At 39.9% G+C, this 23295-nt stretch overlaps 1 protein-coding gene across 1 annotated transcript in view; it reads right to left on the reverse strand.

The window, feature by feature from the left end:
• Positions 1–2420: 2420 nt before the first annotated feature.
• Positions 2421–23295, reverse strand: part of LOC135478149 (integrin alpha-8-like) — a 109243-nt gene continuing 88368 nt past the window's right edge. Inside the window, exons 19-32 of the mRNA XM_064758421.1 lie at positions 21725–21873; positions 20502–20636; positions 18463–18530; positions 17115–17262; positions 15057–15185; positions 14430–14509; positions 13323–13412; positions 10952–11051; positions 9289–9453; positions 7259–7414; positions 6529–6642; positions 5956–6060; positions 3908–4033; positions 2421–2667 (exon numbers count right to left, since the gene is read on the reverse strand). Coding sequence (XP_064614491.1) covers positions 2554–2667; positions 3908–4033; positions 5956–6060; positions 6529–6642; positions 7259–7414; positions 9289–9453; positions 10952–11051; positions 13323–13412; positions 14430–14509; positions 15057–15185; positions 17115–17262; positions 18463–18530; positions 20502–20636; positions 21725–21873 — 1679 coding nt within the window. The 3' untranslated portion in view covers positions 2421–2553. The remainder of the gene's footprint in view (positions 2668–3907; positions 4034–5955; positions 6061–6528; positions 6643–7258; positions 7415–9288; positions 9454–10951; positions 11052–13322; positions 13413–14429; positions 14510–15056; positions 15186–17114; positions 17263–18462; positions 18531–20501; positions 20637–21724; positions 21874–23295) is intronic.

Genomic DNA, 23295 nt, shown 5'->3' on the forward strand with positions numbered 1-23295 from the left:
TTGGAGGCCTTCGTTTTACAGATCAAACTTTAGGTGAAATGTACTTCAGTAATGGTGGATGCCTTTGCTAATTAAATTTCATTATTTCGGGTCTTTTCAAAGTAAGAAACATATGGTAATCTCACTACACATTCTATTCTGAAGATAAATTTCAACAAGACCAATAATGATTACAGCCATATAAATAAAGATTTTCCTAAATATCAAGGAATGGAGTCCACACTTGTTAGAAGTCCCTTGCACTGAAGCCATCATCGCAAAAAATCCATGGATTTTACCTCATTAGGTAACAGGTTTCTTTTGGAGTCACTGTAAAGTCCCCAAAAGTCTCGCTGTCACTGAAGAGAACAGGTGTCTTTTGAGGTTCCCCAGTAAATATCCATGATGTACAAAGAGTGTTTAGAATACAGTTATCCTTTGGCGTCTTTGTGAACTTTCCTAAAAAATATTGATGGAGTCCAAATAGTCCATTGGGTTCCTAAAGTTCCATAAAAAGTTAAAATATTCATAAAAAGTTACAACTCCCTTCCAATGAAGACATCTTTCGGTATCACCATAAAGATCCCTAAAAAATTTTAATGGGGTTCCAAAGTCTCCTTGTTCCCTCAAAACATCCATACTGTTTTACTTTCTCAATGAAGATCCAATAAAAATATCCATTTAGCACCTACCCTCACCTAGAAAACAGGTGGCACTTTCACAAAACTTCGTAAATCAATTTTTCATAACTTTTCTCGGAAATGACGTCGCCTAATGGCAGTATGACCCAAAAGTCTTTCACGAAAACAGTTACGAGAAATTTGAATTACAAAGTTATATGAAAGTGGCCCTAGATGTAAAAGGTATTATTTAACACCCAGAGCTCAGGGAAGAAAAGATATTACAGATTGGTAGAACCTTCTTCATCAGCCATCATGTTTCAGAACGTCTGGATTCATTCCGTGACACTTGACTCTTAAAAAACAAAATCCTCTTCCAGTGAACACCATGACAGTGAGTCCTTAAAGCGACCTGATTACTCATCCCATGAATCGTGTGACTCCACACTGTTCTGAACACTTTAACACAGCAGGAGCCGTCAATCATTATCATGTATGATGTACATGTACACACATACTTCACGTCCACACATGGCAAGTCGCAATTTGCAAACAAAACTGTAAATACTGATTCACCCTCAGCACGCTGCACAAGTCATGAAGTTGAGTCCTCAAAAGTATTATTCTTGCATGAAGGAACAACAGTGTTTCCATCTGTCTCAACATTTCTCCTGGAATATCACAAGGTAAAATCCTATTTGAGACACTTCTGTCCACCTTGTTTGTCATATGTATGGTTCCATGAAATAAAAATCCATTCAGAGACACTGATGACTTTAAAATCCATTCAGAGACACTGATGACTTGAAAATCCATTTAGAGACACTGATGACTTTTAAAATCCATTCAGAGACACTGATGACTTGAAAATCCATTGAGACACTGATCATTTGAAAATCCATTCAGAGACACTGATGACTTGAAAATCCATTTAGAGACACTGATCACTTGAAAATCCATTCAGAGACACTGATCACTTGAAAATCCATTTAGAGACACTGATGACTTTGAATATCCATTTAGAAACACTGATGACTTTGAAAATCCATTCAGAGACACTGATGACTTGAAAATCCATTTAGAGACACTGATGACCTGAAAATCCATTTAGAGACACTGATGACTTGAAAATCCATTCAGAGACACTGATGACTTGAAAATCCATTCAGAGACACTGATGACTTGAAAATCCACTTAGAGACACTGATGGCTTGAAAATCCATTGAGAGACACTGATGACTTGAAAATCCATTTAGAGACACTGATGACTTTGAAAATCCATTTAAAAAAACTGATCACTTGAAAATCCATTTAGAGACACTGATGACTTTGAAAATCCATTTAGAAACACTGAGGACATCGGTACTTTGTGGTGCAAGTTTTGTCACAATCCAAAATTCTTCAGAAGAGGGGCATTTTCTGATGCAGTTTGGTCACAATCCAAAACCTCTTTGGGATACTGGCACTTTCTTTGTGATACAAGTTTTAAGAGTCAGATAGGCCCTTGAGACACTTGTACCTTGTCTGTGTTACACACAGTCTTTACACAGCCATATACCACTTTGTGACATCAGTTCCTTGCCAGTTTCACCAGCACCCTGCTGCTGTCACCAGAGCCTTGCCAGTGTCACCAGTTCCTTGCCAGTATCACCAGTGCCTTGTCAGTGTCACCAGTACCCTGCTAGTTTCACCAGTGCCTTGCCAATGTCAACAGTGCCTTGCCAGTCTCACCAGTACCCTGCCAGTATCACCAGCGCCTCGTCAGTGTCACCAGTACCCTGCCAGTGTCACCAGTGCCTTGCCAGTCACCAGTGCCTTGCCAGTGTCACCAGTGCCTTGCCAGTCACCAGTGCCTTGCCAGTGTCACCAGTGCTTTGCCAGTGTCACCAGTGCCTCGCCAATGTCACCAGTGCCTTGCCCGTTCTATACTGTCATGAATATCGGTCACAGATCATCATTCAAAGATTTTGTCCTCGATATCCAGTCGCTTTGGGTGTCCATTCTGCGGTTTGAGCGGCTCAGACTCGGACATGGAATCTTCTGGCCTCTTCCTCTTGAAAAACCCGCACTGAAACAAGACATGGGCAACAATAAACACCCTGTGTTATTTATAGATACTGTAAACTACTTGCTTGTTAAAATGTTTACAGGATGTTTGCTCAAGTATATTCTGAGGTCATTATTCTGTGTTGACAGAAATTATACTTTATTATCAATGACCATTAACCTATACTTCATTCTACATTATTCCCAGGAAACAGCTAATATAAAAAACATATTAAACAATATTGAAATATAAAGTTTTAGTACCATGAATATTCTTCTTAAAGCAAAAGAAACCTTAAAAATGAAGCATGAAAATTTCCCTCCCTGAACAACACAAACATGTACATGTACATAGTAAGAGCAGTTGTTCAGTATTAGAGCAAAAACATTTACTTATTTTCTTTGATAGGTGTTCTATTATGGTATTAAATCAAGGTTGTCTTACACGAGTGAGTGAGTGAGCGAGCGAGTGAGGGAGTGACTGCTTAGGGTTTAACGTCGTACTTAACAATTTATCAGTCATATGACAACGAAGAAGTCCTTGGAGTGCATGTACGTGCAATGTGCCTCCTTGTTGCAGGATGAATTTCCACTGCTCTTTTAGCTAGTGTTGCATCACTGAGATGACTTACGGAAGGCAAGTAAGCCGTCCCACCCTGCCATTATACTAATATAGGTCAACCAGTCACTGCTCTATCCCCTTAATGCTGACTGCCAAGCGAGGAAGCTACAACTTTTAAGGTCTTAAGTGTGACCCAACCCAGGACTGACCCCAGATCTATCGTCCCTGAAGCACATGCTCAGTGTACCCGGAGGAAACTACTGTGCCTAACGTCATCAATTGTGCCATCAGGGCCAGTCAGTCTTACACGAAGTTCGTCAAACATCACACACAAATATAACACCATCCCACCAGTCAATGGATAAAAAGACTGTTGGAGCATATCTGCAGCTGTTACTTAGCTGTCTCACACAACAGACATCATCCCACCAGTCAATGGATAAACAGACTGTTGGAGCACTTGTGCAGCTGTTACGTAGCTGTCTCACACAACAGACATCATCCCACCAGTCAATGGATAAACAGACTGTTGGAGCACTTGTGCAGCTGTTACGTAGCTGTCTCACACAACAGACATCATCCCACCAGTCAATGGATAAATCAAAAGACTGTTTGAAATCGTTGGAGGAAATGACGAAAGCGCTTCCCTCAGTGATTCCAAAATGTTAAGTCCTCAAACCATTCTGCAGGTGAAACTTACCGCATATAAAAGGAGTACCAGTAATAACAATAAAAGTAGTCCGGCTGATACTGCGACTGCGATGATCCATATCTCTACACCTCGTTTCCTGTGCACTAGATTAGCTGGATTGATATCAGTAGTTACCTGGTACAGAAAAGATACATTTATTAACAATGAACTTAGTTTATCAACCCTCTGGAAATAAACTTAATAAATCAATCAATCAATCAACTAACAGATACCAGCAATAGAAACTGATAGAATAAATAAAATGGACTTCGCTCCTTTAAAATTAACCTCTCCAGCCTACATTCAAATCCGACCTTGGACAGGGAATTTCTGTGACCTTGTCTACATTCTTTCATGTAAGACCACAAGTGAAGTTACCATGGAAACAAATGTTTGTTTGACAAGGAATCTTTCCTCAGCTTTGATATCTTGATCGCAACAAAATCATACGCACTTCAGAGTTTGCACTCCTTGAAAATTTCAAGTATTCAGGTTTTTTTCAAGGCTATTACAGGTTTTCCCACGGCTTTGCCAGGCTCAAAATTCACATTTCTATGTAAATCACCTTAATTAGTCGAACTTTTAGTCTTTCACAAATAAAAGGCAGCGCATTAAGCAATCTGGAAGATTTTCCGCACAAGAATATCAGCATACTATGAACAGTAGTTCGACTTAGTTCTGTAGTCTCGATTTCAATGAATTTTCCAGGCTCAGCTACTAAAAGACTCAATTTTCCCATTTTTTCAAGGCCTGGAAAAGTTGTTTTCACTGTCCAAGCCTTTTGAAGTTTTCAAGGCCCCCTATAGCTTACATGTACATTAAACAATGTGTGGAGAGAAACTCACAATGTAAGCATCACACTTACATTAAACAATGTGTGGAGAGAAACTGACAATGTAAGCATCAGACTTACATTAAACAACCTGTGGAGAGAAACTGACAATGTAACCATCAGACTTACATTAAACAATGTGTGGTGAGAAACTGACAATGTAAGCATCACACTTACATTAAACAATGTGTGGAGAGAAACTGACAATGTAAGCATCACACTTACATTAAACAATGTGTGGAGAGAAACTGACAATGTAAGCATCACACTTACATTAAACAGTGTGTTGAGAGAAACTGACAATGTAAGCATCACACTTACACTAAACAATGTGTGGAGAGAAACTGAATGTAAGCATCACACTTACATTAAACAATGTGTGGAGAGAAACTGAATGTAAGCATCACACTTACATTAAACAATGTGTGGAGAGAAACTGAATGTAAGCATCACACTTACACTGAACAATCTGTGGAGAGAAACTGACAATGTAACCATCAAACTTACATTAAACAATGTGTGAAGAGAAACTGACAATGTAAGCATCACACTTACATTAAACAATGTGTGGTGAGAAACTGACAATGTAAGCATCACACTTACACTAAACAATCTGTGGAGAGAAACTGACAATGTAAGCATCAGACTTACATTAAACAATGTGTGGAGAGAAACTGAATGTAAGCATCACACTTACACTAAACAATCTGTGGAGAGAAACTGACAATGTAAGCATCAGACTTACATTAAACAATGTGTGGTGAGAAACTGACAATGTAACCATCACACTTACATTAAAGAATGTGTGGAGAGAAACTCACAATGTAACCATCAGACTTACATTAAACAATGTGTGGAGAGAAACTGACAATGTAACCATCAGACTTACATTAAACAATGTGTGGAGAGAAACTGACAATGTAACCATCAGACTTACATTAAACAATGTGTGGAAAGAAACTGACAATGTAACCATCAAACTTACATTAAACAATGTTTGGAGAGAAACTGACAATGTAAGCATCAGGCTTACATTAAACAATTTGTGGAGAGAAACTGACAATGTAAGCATCACACTTACATTAAACAATGTGTGGAGAGAAACTGACAATGTAAGCATCAGACTTACATTAAACAATCTGTGGAGAGAAACTGACAATGTAAGCATCAGACTTACATTAAACAATCTGTGGAGAGAAACTAACAATGTAACCATCAGACTTACATTAAACAATTTGAATGACAGCTGGCCGGTGTCTATCGTATACGGCAGTTCCAACACTTCAGCTGATGCTATCGAGATAACCTTTAGCTGGTCTTTGTAATTGTTCTGCAAAACACAAAAATACCAATACAAAGTAATACAACGAACATAGAAAACACAGTTTCATACAAATTCCAAACTTTGTTCATAGCAGCCAGGCATGAACCTCTAAATTGCCAAGAAGTTAAAATCACACTTATTTAAGCAGAAGCTTACTGCTTGCTAGCACCACTTAGGTTAGTCCTGCCCTTCATCTTAATTCTAACCTGTTTTTATTCCACTTCAATCACACTTTTTGCATCATATCTACAAACTGCATAACATACAGACTAATACTGTATTTGTAACTATAAAAAGTGCAGTTTTATGGGTGTAATTGTCTGCAACTGAAAAATGGTAATCTATCCCGACCTTTTCAAGGCCCTTCCCAGTTAACAACAATTTCAAGGTTGTACAATATTGTACTCTCACATTGATGAGTTGTTTCTACAAATCCGGAGTCTTCACAAATACAGAGTACTGGCTTAATCTTACCTGAAGCAGTGTTTTCGTGGAGAGTTTGGAGGTGATTTCGAGGAGTGTACTATCGTCCTGTTCCATGCGGTCTAACATGCAGGTAATAATGGTGCACCAATCAGGTGTACAGGTCTGTAAAAACAAAGAAATGTTGTACTGCAACTTTCTAATACAATATCATCAAAAGCAATTTTAAATTCAACACGCACAAACTTGGTCATACATCACAGTTTGTCACTTCACTCAGATGTATAGGTGGAAAAAAATAGAGGAAACCAGTGTGCCTGGAGGAAACTAGTGAGCCCAGTGTGCCTGAAGGAAACTAGTGAGCCCAGTGTGCCTTGAGGAAACTAGTGTGCCCAGTGTCATCCAGTGTGACTGGAGGAAACTGGTGTGCCAAGTGTCACTGAGTGTGCCTGGAGGGAACGAGAAAGCCTGGAGGAAACTATCGTAATTAGGCTGAAACCAGTTTTCCTTGGAGAAAACAGAATGCACTGAGGAGAACCCATGTCCCTTCATTCCCTTGTGACCTTTTGCCACAGGGTACACGCACTGCCTCACACACTCTTAACTGCCGCAAACATTCTTATTGTCTCACCCACCCAAAATTCCCTCACTCATCTCCACCCTACTGACTCCTTACTGCCTCACCCATCCTTACCACTTCACCCACCCTCACCCCTGACCCACCCCTCACTATGCCAGGTTCCCACACTGCTTGTGTACATACAGCATGATGGGGACTCACTCGTTCGATGTGGCTCTGCCTGTAGGAGGCTCTCCGTTCACGTTCAGCGTCCTCTCGTGACTTCTCTCCATCGTAGCTGATCTCAGATCCTTTGTCTTCACCACGATCCCGCAGTTGTTGCAATATGATCTCAACATCTATGTCATTCGAACCTTTCTAAAAAAACATAGTAACAAAAAACAATTTTCTCAATAAGTTCAAGATCTTTTAAAAAACAATAAAGTCCATGAGAATGTAATATGAGGACACCCCCCCCCCCCAGTTTCTTAACCCCACACAGAGATATCAGTACACACTGCATTTGACCCAACATTCTGCCTGATATTGAGAGTTCCACTCACCTTTGAACAATGTTTTAAAGGAGAAGAAATAAAATTAAAAAAAAATTTTTCAGCATAAAAATGATGCCAAAATCAGATGAAAGAGTGTTAAAAGTTATTTGCAAATATGATCCTTAATATATTTGGGGGTTTTTTTTCAAAAGGAAAGGGTATTTGGAAATAATTTTGTATGGTGGGTATTTGGGACCAACTTTTGGTATTTATCGTGGTTGCATAATAATGTTCTCAATAAGGATCTGATGCTTGTCTCATAAATTTAATTGAATGTAAATTTTTTGTTTTTATCCAAACAATTGCATTTAACCCAAATTATGACAATAATTCTGAACATATTAATAATATAAATAGGATCCAAATTGAGGTTTAATACATTTGTTTGCTGGAAAGAACAAATTCTAGTGCAATAACCTGTGTTACATCTTCATTTATGACATTATTAAACAAACACTATAAATACCAAAAGGTGGTCCCAAATACCCACCATACAAAATTATTTTCATGTGTCTTTTTCTCCTTAAGGAAAAATCGGAAAAAATACTGAAGACCATATTTAGGAATAACTTTTCGCACTCTTTCATCTGAACTTCGTCATTTTTATGTTTTCTCCACCTTGTTTGACTGGTATGATAATACCCCTCTGTGAAAATGTAAGTTTCAGCATCAAAAGTTTTTATGACCTTTACTTGCTTCCAAAAATGCACTTTTTTCGTCGATTGTTGGGGGTCATTCAGGGTATCAGTTTATAGTAAATACAATGTCATAAAGTATTACTTTTGGTGCAGAAACTTCAAGAGGATTGTCTTGCTACCTTCCAACCCACAACTTTTGAAGATGAAAGAAACTCGCACAATCAGGCAAAGTATGCACCCTTATTCTCAGACAAAATTTTGGGTCATCTCCATACACTAAAAAGGCCATGTCTGCACAATGTTCAAACCTCACGACTTTGTTATAGAGGAAATCCTTGCTGTCTCTCCCTCACCTGGCTCAAAAAATCTTGCACATGAAGCTGTTCTAAACTTAAATCCCTCAGCTTACTTCACAAAACCCCACCACCCCTCAACCCATCCCCCACCCAATCCCCCGCCCAATCACACAGAGATAGCTAACACTGCTGCTCAGCATACAGTTTTAGAGACAGTCTTCACAAGAACTAAGGAGCCAAATATGAACTAGTGGCTAGAGAAAGCACGTGAAGGTAAATAAATCTTTTGCCAGGACGCAGCCTTGCAGTGATATACATAAGCACATTTTTCATAACCATAACAAATGGTCTACGAAACCTAAATTAACGTACAGAAATTATTAACCTTTGTTCATTTGCACTTTCTAAACAATAACTTTATTACCGGTTTTGAAGAGTAAAACATGCAATTATTAAGTGAATATTTAGTGATATTTAGTGAAAGGTAATTATTTGCATTATCCTAAAATTATAGCCATGCTGGCTTCCTCTGCAGCCGTACATGGGAAGGTCTGTCAGCAACCTGTGGATGGTTGTGGGTTTCCCCCGGGCTCTGCCCGGTTTCCACCCACCATAATGCTGACCGCCATCGTATAAGTGAAATATTCTTGAGTATGGCGTAAAACACTAATCAAATAAATAAATAAATAAAATTATAAGCAAAAATGGCACTGATCGATTTTTAACCAAAGATCTCTGTGGTTTCTTCCTTTTAATGAACTTACAGATTTATTGAGAGGTGTCATCTCCTGCAGCTCACACTTGCCATTGGCTGGAATGAGGCGAGGAGGCGTGGTTAGCGTCATGAGGGGTTCACCGTTCAGGTCGTAGCTTGGCCACAGAATCTTCAGCCTCGTCAGCTGTGTGCTACTGGGACCCAGGTTACGTAACTACAAACACACGTGTCCCAAATCATGAGGCAACAATGGAAATGAAATTCAATGTCAATACAATTCAGAAAAGAGCCATACCCTGTGTACACATTTGTAGGTTCTATGTTAGAACAACAGTCCAGAATTTCTCGATCCTTAGCATGTAACTTTTTCTTTTCTTTTTTACACTGCAAAAGTTTCGAAGCTGGTGTATAGTTCTTTGACCACAATGGTGGCCATGGGAAACAAGTGTCTAGTGCATTAGCTGAATCACAGTTGTGATCTATATGTACATAAACCAATCACAGAACATTAGCTGCCGCGTCCGTAAGTGGGAAGGCCTGGCATCAACCTGCGGATTGTCGTGGGTTTCCCCTGGGCAGTGCCTGGTAATTCCACCCACCATAATGCTGGCCGCTATCGTATAAGTGAAATATTCTTGAGTATGGCGTAAAACAAGCAATTGTAAACATCCACGTTGGTTGTTGTTGCTGTTCTTGAATGAATGAATCAAGGAGTGAATGAAACCTTTATTTAAAGATGGTAGCTCTGTCAAATTTAACAATTTGCTCTTCCAGAGGCCCTCTCTAACAATACATGAACATTAAACAAATACAACAGTATGTACCATTTCATCTTTTAAAAACGTGAAAATAACACCATCACTGCAGTATATATCACCTTATCACCTTATATCAATTAACTGGTTGACATTCTTCAAATAACATGACTTAAAATAATAGAGGTTGTTCATTGGCTGAGATGGTGTTTTCATTCTGGAGTCATGTTGAAGTGCACTTTTTTCAATTTTTTTTTTTTTTTTTTTCGGGTTTTACCACCATTTGCCTACCTCGTACAAATGGACCAAAGTACCATCGGTTACCTACCTCCTACAAATGGACCAAACTACCATTGGTTGCCCACCTCGTACAAATGGACCACAGTACCATTGGTTGCCTACCTCCTACAAATGGACCAAAGTACCATCGGTTGCCTACCTTGTACAAATGGACCAAAGTACCATCGGTTACCTACCTCCTACAAATGGACCAAAGTACCATCGGTTGCCTACCTTGTACAAATGGACCAAAGTACGATCAGTTGCCTACCTTGTACAAATGGACCAAAGTACCATTGGTTGCATACCTTGTACAAATGGACCAAAGTGCCACCGGTTGCCTACCTCCTACAAATGGACCAAAGTACCATTGGTTGCCCACCTCGTACAAATGGACCACAGTACCATTGGTTGCCTACCTCCTACAAATGGACCAAAGTACCATCGGTTGCCTACCTTGTACAAATGGACCAAAGTACCATCGGTTACCTACCTCCTACAAATGGACCAAAGTACCACTGGTTGCCTACCTCATACAAATGGACCAAAGTACCATTCGTTGTCTACCTTGTACAAATGGACCAAAGTACCATCAGTTGCCTACCTTGTACAAATGGACCAAAGTGCCACCGGTTGCCTACCTCGTACAAATGGACCAAAGTGCCATCGGTTGCCTACCTCGTACAAATGGACCACAGCCGGACCGTCTTCCTTCTGCCAGTTGACATGCGCCAGTTTACGCGTGGAGTTGTAGACGATCTGTTCCGGAGAGGATACTCTGGAAACAGCAAGCAAATGAAGCAGTAAAACTAACAACTCAACAGACCAGGATGGTGCAGGAATTGCTGTAATTCTTCAACCTTATTGCATGTGTGCAAAGTGTTTTTTCAAGCATATTCTGTGGGCATTATTCTTTGTAGGCTGGGAAAATTATACTTTTTGTGAAGGAAGGCAGATGACTGCCTGATACGTGGCCGTATGCCAGTCACCACTTGTCCATTACAACTACTGTAAATCTTCAACCTTTTCAATAAAGCTGAATGTGTAGAAATTATTTCCTGACACCCCATAGTTCTCTCAGAATGTTTCAAAATATTGGAAGCAGAGGCGCTTGAAAAGGTTGAATTTGGGTATGTGCAAATGCTGTTGACACCCAGCTATGCGTGCCATGGGTCCTTAATACAGAGAGGGGCCTCCGTGGCTCAGTTGGTTAGCTCATTAGTGCAGCATAATGACCCAGAAAACTCTCACAAATGCGGTCGCTGTGAGTTTAAGTCCAGCTCGTGCTGGCTTCCTCTCCGGCCGTACATGAGAAAGCCTGGCAGCAACCTGCGGATGGCCTTGGGTTTCCACTGGGCTATACCCTGTTTCACCATAATGCTGGCCGTCTTCATATAAGTGAAATATTCTTGGGTACGGCGTAAAACACCAATCAAATAAATAAATAAATAAATACTACAGAGAAATGTGCATGAACTGTTGTAATAAATGTTCGTGGTAATTAAGGTACATTTGTTCTGGTTTACTTGCCAGTGATGACAAATCCATTATCACATAAGTTCCTGTTTCTGTTACACCTTTTGATTTCAAACAGTTCTAATATCTTATTTATTTATTTATCTATCTATCTATCTGATTAGTGTTTATTTAAGACTATATGTCATGTGATGGGGACCAATATCTATCTATCTATCTGATTAGTGTTTATTTAAGACTATTTGTCATGTGATGGGGACCAATATCTATCTATCTATCTGATTAGTGTTTATTTAAGACTATATGTCATGTGATGGGGACCAATATCTATCTATCTATCTGATTAGTGTTTATTTAAGACTATATGTCATGTGATGGGGACCAATATCTATCTATCTATCTGATTAGTGTTTATTTAAGACTATTTGTCATGTGATGGGGACCAATATCTATCTATCTGATTAGTGTTTATTTAAGACTATTTGTCATGTGATGGGGACCAATATCTATCTATCTATCTATCTGATTAGTGTTTATTTAAGACTATATGTCATGTGATGGGGACCAACATTATGGTGGAAGTAAAACCGCCAAAAACCAACTACCATCCGCAGGTTGCTGGAGGACCTTCCCACTTACAGCTGGAGAGGAAAAGCAATATTATGGGGGAAATAAAACGGGCAAAAACCAACGAAAAACCGCAGGTTGCTGGCAGACCTTCCCACTTATGGCCGGTGAGGAAGACCAATATTATGGTGGAAGTAAAACAGGATGGAGATCAAAATAATGGTGGAAGTAAAACGGGCTAAAAAAAACGAATGACCATCTGCAGGTTGCTAGAAGATCTTCCCACTTACGGTCGGAGAGGAAAACCAATATTATGGTGGAAGTAAAATGGGCAAAAACCAACGACCATCCACAGGTTGCTAGAAGATCTTCCCACTTACGGTCGGAGAGGAAAACCAATATTATGGTGGAAGTAAAACGGGCAAAAACCAACGACCATCCGCAGGTTGCTGTAGGACCTTCTCACATATGACCAGACAGGAAGTCAGTGTTAGTTGGACTTGGAATCACAGCCAATGCATTGATGAGAGACTCCTGGGTCATTGTGCTGAGCTATAACGCAAACCACTCGGACGTCAAGGACCCCTCTAAGAGTTTACTGTCTTAATGTCATAGTACGCATAAACAAAAGTAATGTACCATGATACTTGCAAATAGGATTCTGCAAGGATAACCAATGAACGAATCTGGAAGGTTTTAATTTATTCATTTTCAAACTGCACTTACTTCACTTTCTTTATGCAACAATTAAGTCCTCATGACAAAAACAACCCCACAAAACAAAAGACATAGAGGAAAATCACAAGGTCTGATATAGTTAATAATAATAATATAATAATATATTATAATATAATATTGTTATGGGAGCATTTTGAGAAATTGACTGTCCTCATCATGCGTATTACATGTCGTTTTTACAGTAGTTCAACAAGATTTGTCAAATAACATCAATTTTTTAAAAAATTACAAAATTTTACAAAAAGAACAAAAATCAAGAAACCCTCACCCATTAAGATCTAAGTCAGCAATGGCTTCCACCGGGAGGACAATCGGGTCTCGATTATTCACTGTGTTCGCGAACTCTTCTGTGTTGGAGCTGAAATCGGGAAATTTTTAAACATGAATTGAGTATTATCAGAGCTAATACTTGTTAATGGTGCTGTTAGGTTTTTCTATCATTTTGTACACGCGTCGGCAATTTGTGGCTTATTTTGGACCAGAAATAAACGGCACTGGTCTGTAGTCTGCTCAGAATACCACGCCTAGTTCCCCTTGGACTTTGGAATGTTGTGACATTCATCAGACCATAAACGTCACAGAAAAACTGTGACAATTTTTTAAAGACGTAAATTTAATGATATCACAACATTCTCCATACAAAGGGAGATACTTTCCACACAATGTTACTTTGGTCAATTCTGATGGTTCATATGCAAAATCAGTACATTATTTCATAATCTTATGAAATAGCAGAATACGAAAGTTGAGAATGATTTTTGTGAAAATTGTGACATATTTTTACTGGATACTGATTGATTTGGCAACCTTACAGTGTTTTTGTGAAGTTTGATTCATTTCTTATTTAGTGAGTGAGTGAATGCTTGGGGTTTAACGTCGTACTTAACAATTTTTCAGTCATATGACGACGAGGGAATCCTTAGAGTGCATGTAATGTGCCTCCATGTTGCAGGACAGATTTCCACCTCTCTTTTATCTAGTGCTGCTTCACTGAGACGCCTTACCGAAGGCAAGTAAGCTGCCCCGCCCGAGCCATTAAACTGATACAGATCAACCAGCTGTTGCTCTATCCCCTTCATGCTGAACGCCAAGCGAGGAAGTTATAACTTCCTCTTTTAAGGTCTTAGGTGTGACTTAACCCAGGATTGACCCTGGAGCTACTGCTACCCGAAGCAGACACTCTACTGTGCTATCGGGGCCAGTCATTTCTCATTTAAAAAACCAAGTACATGTACATGTATTAACATCAAATGTACCATTTTAGGTAGGTTTATGTCCTTCTGAGAGGACAAACTTAACGTGAAAGACAATTCATAAGTAATTCATACCACATCTGATGGACATAAATGTTCAAAGTGCAGACGTGCAAACTCACCTGTTGACGAGCGCGTCAAATCTGAGCACATTTGAGGAACCGTTGACAAACCTGGGGGACACTCTGATCACAAACATTAGCTGAAGCAAAAACAGAGACCACAGACTGAACTACTAACCATGAGACCCTAACAGTTCTAAGGTTGAAATTCAATAAAATATTTTTCTATTATTTAGAATAGCCCAAATAATTACCTTTCACAAAATATCAGCCTCAAAATCCATAATAAACATCCCAAAGCTTATAATGCGTGTCGCTTTATAACTTTTTTAAAAGTCTAACATCATTTCAACACCATAAATAGTAGGTCTACATGCCCTGGTCTGATATCTTCAGAAAAGTAATATTATTTTGTGCTATTTTCATTAAATGCATGAAGTTAAATTTGATTTAAGAATATGGATTTTTTCCCAAAAGCTCCAGTATAGCCTATTTAACCACAAAATATCACTTGATGATAGTGACAGTGTTTCTTGAGATCTACTGGTACTTTTCAATATTATAGACGGTCCCTTGGTTAAAGAAATGAAACCTTGATTTATCAATTACCGGTAACTTATTTTATTAAACTATGACGATTAAGAATCACAATTATGTTTGTGTAACTGCAAATTCTCACTGACATACCCTGCGATTTGGTCGCTTGAAGCTGTCCCACTTGACACCGTGAGTTATCTCCCCTGGCAGTGGGTTACCTATGTCGCAGCTAACCACATCACCCCCCTCATGAGCCCCGCAACTCACTGGAACGCTCACCTGACAACAACAACATACACAACAATCTTAAAAACCAAATAAGTGTTCTTTCAATGTAGTTCTGCCTAATTTTAAATGGAATTAATTTAAGCAAATTCAGAGAATGCATATCTCATGCTAAATATGCAAACTTATGCAAGGATCAAGATAGTTTTCTAATTTCCTCTACAAAATGACGCCGGGGCTACAAAATGAAACAGCGCTCAAAATTCTTTCACCATAGGTCAGTATTCGAAACATGAAAGTAAAAGATTCATCAGACTCAAAAAAATCAGTAAATACGTAAAACTTACGCACAGATTTGAAGTCACACAAAACAAACCTACACACAAAAGTTTATAGAAATTGCACAAAATTCGGAGTACTTTTTGCGTGTAAACAAAAGTGACACATTAATATACAGCTTTTGAGAAAGCCAATAAAACTGAAGACAAACCTGCCAATTTCAATAATACAATATAATAATTACATTACCATGATAAAACAAACTAGAAGACTCTCCAAGAGCGCAAACTTGTCCCTCCAAACATTCAAATTCCTGTAGTACAAAACTGGATACCTGTCTTGTCTGTCATTGGTAAAGAATAATGAAAAAAAAAATTCAGAATCCAAAAAGTCAACACCAAAATTCTGTAGATTGGTCATAAGATCAGCCTCATCCTAATCCAACCATAATGTTTTCTGTAAAGTTGTTATCAGAAGTATGTATTTGTTTATTTATACCATTGTTGTTTAACACCACAAATTCTTGGCGGTCAGTTTTATAGGTGAAGAAAACCAGAGAAGGCCTAAAGGTCGGTAAATCAACGACCTTTGGAAAGTTGCCAAGAAAATTCCCACATGTGACGTACATGTTGGGATACAGCTCTCCATTTCAGTGGAAGACAAGTGATCCTCAATGAAGGTTAGACGAGGCAAATGGCCACACAAGAGCATCAATAACTGCCTATTGTCAACTGCTTATTGTCAATTGCCTATTGTCAACTGGTTATTGTCCACTGCTTATTGTAAACTGCTTATTGTAAACTGTTTATTGTAAACTGCTTGTTGTAAACTGTTTACTGTAAACTGCTTATTGTAAACTGCTTATTGTAACCTGCTTATTGTCAACTGCTTACTGTCAACTGCCTATTGTCAACTGCTTATTGTCAACTGCTTACTGTCAACTGTTTACTGTCAACTGCCTATTGTCAACTGCCTATTGTCCACTGCTTATTGTAAACTGCTTATTGTAAACTGCTTACTGTAAACTGCTAACTGTCAACTACTTACTGTCAACTGCTTATTGTCCACTGCTTATTGTCCACTGCCTATTGTCAACTGCCTATTGTCCACTGCTTATTGTCCACTGCCTATTGTCCACTGCCTATTGTCAACTGCTTACTGTCAACTGCTTATTGTCCACTGCCTATTGTCAACTGCCTATTGTAAATTGCTTATTGTCCACTGCTTATTGTCAACTGCTTATTGTCAACTGCCTATTGTCAACTGCTTATTGTCCACTGCCTATTGTCAACTGCCTATTGTCCACTGCTTATTGTCCACTGCCTATTGTCAACTGCTTACTGTCAACTGCTTATTGTCCACTGCTTATTGTCCACTGCCTATTGTAAATTGCTTATTGTCCACTGCTTACTGTCCACTGCTTATTGTCAACTGCCTATTGTCAACTGCTTATTGTCAACTGCTTATTGTCCACTGCCTATTGTCAACTGCCTATTGTCCACTGCTTACTGTCTACTGCTTATTGTAAACTGCTTATTGTAAACTGCTTACTGTCCACTGCCAATTGTCCACTGCCTATTGTCCACTGCTTACTGTCAACTGCTTACTGTCCACTGCTTATTGGTCCTCACAAGCAGCGATGGCGCTGGAAGCTGGCAAAAGTAATAATCAAAACAATGGACGACCTCCTCCCGATGTACTCACACTGTCGGACTCCTGGACCTTGACATACACCACCCCCTGGGGGAGGGTCAGGAAGAGCTGAGCCTCAAAGGCGTCCTCCCCGCGGTTATCCACGATCATCTCAAGGTCTATCGTCTTGTTGCTGCCCACGATGTGAGACTCAGCCATCCTGCCAAGGGAGATAACCAGGTCCATAGTGAGCTAGCCCCAAGAAAGACACTCCCATCAAGAGTGGAGTTTTGAGCTCGCACTCTTTTGTCGCTAAAGGTAAAAATATTCCTACCTGATGTTACCTAACCAATCACATGTCTCGCAGCAGTGTTCCAGAGGCATGATTAATGACAGACAACCCCTTCCTTCACCAGCCTTCGTGTTCAAAATCATTCAGTTTCTAAATTTTCATCCATCGTTAGTCTACTTTAAATAACTTTCTGTAAATTTTTTTCAGACACCAATGTTTTTGTAAATATAAAGAGAAATACGCTGCAGTTGGCTACAATTTGTGAAGGTCATATGTTACAGTAGGACATTTTTTTTTTTTACTTTTAGCAATAACAGAATTTAAACTGGAAACTCCTTTATCAATTTATTATGTGACTGTGATCAATAAAACATCTGAAATCACAGCCCTCAGCAGGTATCCAACTAATTACTCCATCATTTCGCATATGAAAGAGCGATTTGTGCACATTTTTAATTTGATTATGGAGACAAAACAACACTGGTTGGAGTGGCCAGTTTCAGGGCTTCGCAAAAAGTATAATTTTATCAGTCTACACAGAATAATGCCCTCAGAATATGCTTTGAATAAACGCCTTCCAAACATGCATAAACGTTGAAGAATTACACTAATGCTACAGCTGAATACATGTACACTGAAGCACAGGTAAGTATATAACAGGATTACATACATTTCATATACATGTACATCTAACCGAATAAACAGCTATCCTCCAATTTATGTCTTCTGGGGGGCCTACGTGGCTCAGTTGGTTAGCGCGCTAGCGCAGCATACTGACCCAGGGGCCTCTAACCAATGCGGTCGCTAATTTAAGTCCCACTCATGCTAGCTTCCTCTCTGGCCATACGTGGGAAGGTCTGTCAGAAACCTGCAGATGGTTGTGGGTTTCCCCCTGGGCTCTGCCCGTTTCCTCCCACCATAATGTTGGCCGCTGTTGTATAAGTGAAATATTCTTGAGTACGGTATAAAACACCAATCAAATAAATAATAAATTATAATTTCTGGTATCAAACATGGACAATGAGAAGATGAAGCTAACACAATCATAAGACTAAGACTGCAATCATAATTCAACTGCTTTATGTAAGCACAAAAGAAACAGCCCTTAAACAAAGATGTAGAACTCACGTGGTAGCCCTTAGTACTAAATCTGGTATGCACTTGTTGTCACGGCCGCAGTGTTTTAATATCTGAGCCTATAAACATAAAAACACATCAGGTTTTACTTCCATATTCTGACAGATAATGCTGAGTTTCCCTTTGTTTTTTATGCATCAGCAGTTTTATTCTGTGTTTTACTGAAAATTCATCTTGATGTTTTTATGATTTTTCTGTTTTTCAAGGCTTTCCTATCATGTATACGTCCTTAACAGAAAAAAAATTCCCAAGGTTTCACACTTTCCACAAATTATTTGATTTTTCAATCTTTGTTTTGATACCCTCCTCCAGCATTGAAGAAATATTTATTATGCCCTAAAAGCAACAATTAAAATTGAGGCCTTAGAAAAAACAAGCTGATGTAACTGGGAAGACAAGACTGGGGAAGACGAAATTGTATAATCAACTGGTTCCGAACTCACCTGTGTTCTCACAGAACTTGCAATGTATTGGTTAAGAACTCACCCGAGTTCTCTCACAGTTTGGGATATATTAATTGAAGAACCTGTGTTCTCACTGAGGTAGAATGTATTCGTTGAGAACTCACCGGTGTTCTCAAAGAGACTGGAATGTATTCATTGAGAACTCACCTGTGTTCTCAATCAGACTGGAATGTATTGGTTGAGACCTCACCTGGGTTCTTACTAAGGTTGGAATGTATTCGTTGAGAACTCACCTGAGTTCTTACTGAGGTTGGAATGTATTGGTTGAGAACTCACCTGAGTTCTTACTGAGGTTGGAATGTATTGGTTGAGAACTCACCTGGGTTCTCACTGAGGTTGGAATGTATTGGTTGAGAACTCACCTGGGTTCTTACTGAGGTTGGAATGTATTGGTTGAGAACTCACCTGGGTTCTCATTGAGGTTGGAATGTATTGGTTAAGAACTCACCTGGGTTCTCATTGAGGTTGGAATGTATTGGTTAAGAACTCACCTGGGTTCTCATTGAGGTTGGAATGTATTGGTTGAGAACTCACCTGGGTTCTCATTGAGGTTGGAATGTATTGGTTGAGAACTCACCTGGGTTCTCATTGAGGTTGGAATGTATTGGTTGAGAACTCACCTGCGTTCTCATTGAGGTTGGAATGTATTGGTTGAGAACTCACCTGCGTTCTCACTGAGGTTGGAATGTATTGGTTAAGAACTCACCTGGGTTCTCACTGAGGTTGGAATGTATTGGTTGAGAACTCACCTGGGTTCTCATTGAGGTTGGAATGTATTGGTTGAGAACTCACCTGGGTTCTCACTGAGGTTGGAATGTATTGGTTGAGAACTCACCTGGGTTCTCATTGAGGTTGGAATGTATTGGTTGAGAACTCACCTGGGTTCTCATTGAGGTTGGAATGTATTGGTTGAGAACTCACCTGGGTTCTCACTGAGGTTGGAATGTATTGGTTAAGAACTCACCTGGGTTCTCATTGAGGTTGGAATGTATTGGTTGAGAACTCACCTGGGTTCTCACTGAGGTTGGAATGTATTGGTTAAGAACTCACCTGGGTTCTCATTGAGGTTGGAATGTATTGGTTGAGAACTCACCTGGGTTCTCACTGAGGTTGGAATGTATTGGTTGAGAACTCACCTGCGTTCTCACTGAGGTTGGAATGTATTGGTTAAGAACTCACCTGGGTTCTCACTGAGGTTGGAATGTATTGGTTGAGAACTCACCTGGGTTCTCATTGAGGTTGGAATGTATTGGTTAAGAACTCACCTGGGTTCTCACTGAGGTTGGAATGTATTGGTTGAGAACTCACCTGGGTTCTCATTGAGGTTGGAATGTATTGGTTGAGAACTCACCTGGGTTCTCATTGAGGTTGGAATGTATTGGTTGAGAACTCACCTGGGTTCTCACTGAGGTTGGAATGTATTGGTTGAGAACTCACCTGGGTTCTCACTAAGGTTGGAATGTATTGGTTGAGAACTCACCTGGGTTCTCACTGAGGTTGGAATGTATTGGTTAAGAACTCACCTGGGTTCTCATTGAGGTTGGAATGTATTGGTTGAGAACTCACCTGGGTTCTCACTGAGGTTGGAATGTATTGGTTGAGAATGGGCGCCACATCACGCCGTCGTCTACGGTTACGGAGCTTGTGAAGTTTGAACTCAAAGTCGACTGCAACCGGTGTTAGTTTGTCACGGATATCAGCCTGAACCAACCGGAAACAAAGGAGAACTTACATGTAAATCAGACTTATCAGGTAAAAAGTCTTTGACCATGCTGTATACATACTTTGCTCATAAGGTTGATTATTCCATTTACTGTACAAGTTTTGGTCAGCAAGTTTACATTTTCATAATTTCGATTCACTAATGCGTCAGCTGTAATACTTTTCTTACCTTTTCTAAGATGACAAAGAAGTATTTTAGACAAATTTGCATATTTCATTTCCAGGAAGGCTTTTCTCTGGATCAAATACATCACTAAACATTTCCATGTGACCTAACATCACCCTCATAACGGATTTGTTATAAGGAAATCAAAAAGTTGTCTCCCCTGATCAGTTTTAAATTATCTCCCTTGGACAATGTTGTGAAAGTACACACTGATTTTCATAGGGATACAAGTTGCAACCAACAGAAAAGACGAGCGGCACCCACTTTACAAGAAGTGAACAAGAATAAGTTTCATTATGTTTTATAATTATCACAATAAATATCATTAACATTCTTGCTTTGTGCACTTTTTTTTTCCTCTCACTAATCAGATTCCCGTACATGGGAAGGTCTGTCAGCAACCTGCGGATGGTCGTGGGTTTCCCCCGGGCTGTGCCCGGTTTCCACCCATCATAATGCTGGCCGCCATTGTATAAGTGAAATATTCTTGAGTACGGCGTAAAACACCAATCAAATAAATAAATAAATAAACTAATCAGATTATATTTCCAAAAACATTCAAACATTTATGTTTATATTTAAAATTTAACCAAAATATAGAATTTTCCCACCTCTAAAGAAATTCATCACCTTTTCCATATATATCAGATATATACATATATCAATTAAATAATGGTTTGCTATAAAAGGCTTTTGAAAAGTTTAAATTCAGTTTGGTTTTGTTTTGTCTGTTATCAAAACATCTTTTTTTAAACTAAAATCATCAGTTTTGTAGTTTTTGTTGCACCATATATTCGACTGAAGTTGTCAGCAATTTTATTTTGCTTTCTACATGTACACATATATCCCTGGTTAGGTTAAGGGCTGAAGGAAAAAAGACAGAACCACAGGAAAATCTCACCTTTATGAATGCGAACGAGGAGGGACACCATTGTTTCTTACGAGTAAGCTTGATGGTGTTAAAATGGCTAAAGGACTGGTCATCGGGTAAATAAAATGCTCGTCTGGTCAGGTTTTTTATCGTGTCCAAGTGCCAACTGACATCAAAGTCTGAAAATACAAGTGACATGTTAGGTGTGAATTGAGAAGGCTACAGAGACAGATACAACATAACAGCATAAAGACTAATCCCTTCAACCACATCTGTGATAGTATCTTTATACTTCGTATACGTATTTTTAGCTGTGGCTAGAGAAGCCGCTCTAACAGTCACTTATTTTGGTTGTCGGTAAAAATACATTATAGCCTTAGCCTATAATTCAGTCACTTCTCATTTACATCTTTGCATTCTGGGAAAAAAATTCGATGTGGAGGCGCCATTTTTGATTTTATTTATTTGTTTGATTGGAGTTTTATGCCAAAATTTAACTTTCAGGATGGCAGCGAGCATTAAGGTGGGAGGAAATTGGGGAACCCACAACCATCTGCAGGTTCACTGGAGGGGATATCCAGCATTAGGGTGGGAGGAAATTGGGGAACCCACAACCATCTGCAGGTTGACTGGATGGAGAAGCCAGCATTAGGGTGGGAGGAAATTGGGGAGCCCACAACCATCTGCAGGTTGACTGGAGGGGAAGCTAGCATTAGGGTGGGAAGAAATTGGGGAACCCACAACCATATGTAGGTTGACTGGGGGGAGAAGCCAGCATTAGGGTGGGAGGAAATTAGGGAGCCCACAACCATCTGCAGGTTGACTGGAGGGGAAGCTAACATTAGAGTGGGAGGAAATTGGGGAACCCACAACCATCTGCAGGTTCACTGGAAGAGAAGCCAGCATTAGGGTGGAAGGAAATTGGGGCGTCCACAACCATCTGCAGGTTGACTGGAGGGGGAGCCAGCATTAGGGTGGGAGGATATTGGGGAACCCACAACCACCTGCAGGCTGACTGGAGGGGAAGCTAGTATGAGGGTGGGAGGAAAATGGGGAGCCCACAACCATCTGCAGATTAACTGGAGGGAGAAGCCAGCATTAGGGTGGGAGGAAATTGGGGAACCCACAACCATCTGCAGGTTGGCTGGAGGGGAAGCTAGCATTAGGGTGGGAGGAAATTGGGGAACCCACAACCATCTGCAGGTTGGCTGGAGGGGAAGCTAGCATTAGGGTGGGAGGAAATTGGGGAACCCACAACCATCTGCAGGTTGACTGGAGGAAGAAGCTAGCATTAGGGTGGGAGGAAATTGGGGCACCCCCAGCCATCTGCAGGTTGACTGGAGGGGAAGCAAGCATTAGGGTGGGAGGAAATTGGGGAGCCCACAACCATCTGTAGGTTGACTGGAGGGGAAGCTAGCATTAGGGTGGGAGGAAATTGGGGAACCCACAGCCATCTGTAGGTTGACTGGAGGGGAAGCCAGCATTAGGGTGGGAGGAAATTGGGGAACCCACAACCATCTGCAGGTTGACTGGAGGGGGAAGCTAGCATTAGGGTGGGAGGAAATTGGGGAGCCCACAACCATCTGCAGGCTCACTGGAGG

Source organism: Liolophura sinensis, chromosome 11, assembly GCF_032854445.1.
Source record: "Liolophura sinensis isolate JHLJ2023 chromosome 11, CUHK_Ljap_v2, whole genome shotgun sequence".
Lineage (NCBI taxonomy): Eukaryota > Metazoa > Mollusca > Polyplacophora > Chitonida > Chitonidae > Liolophura > Liolophura sinensis.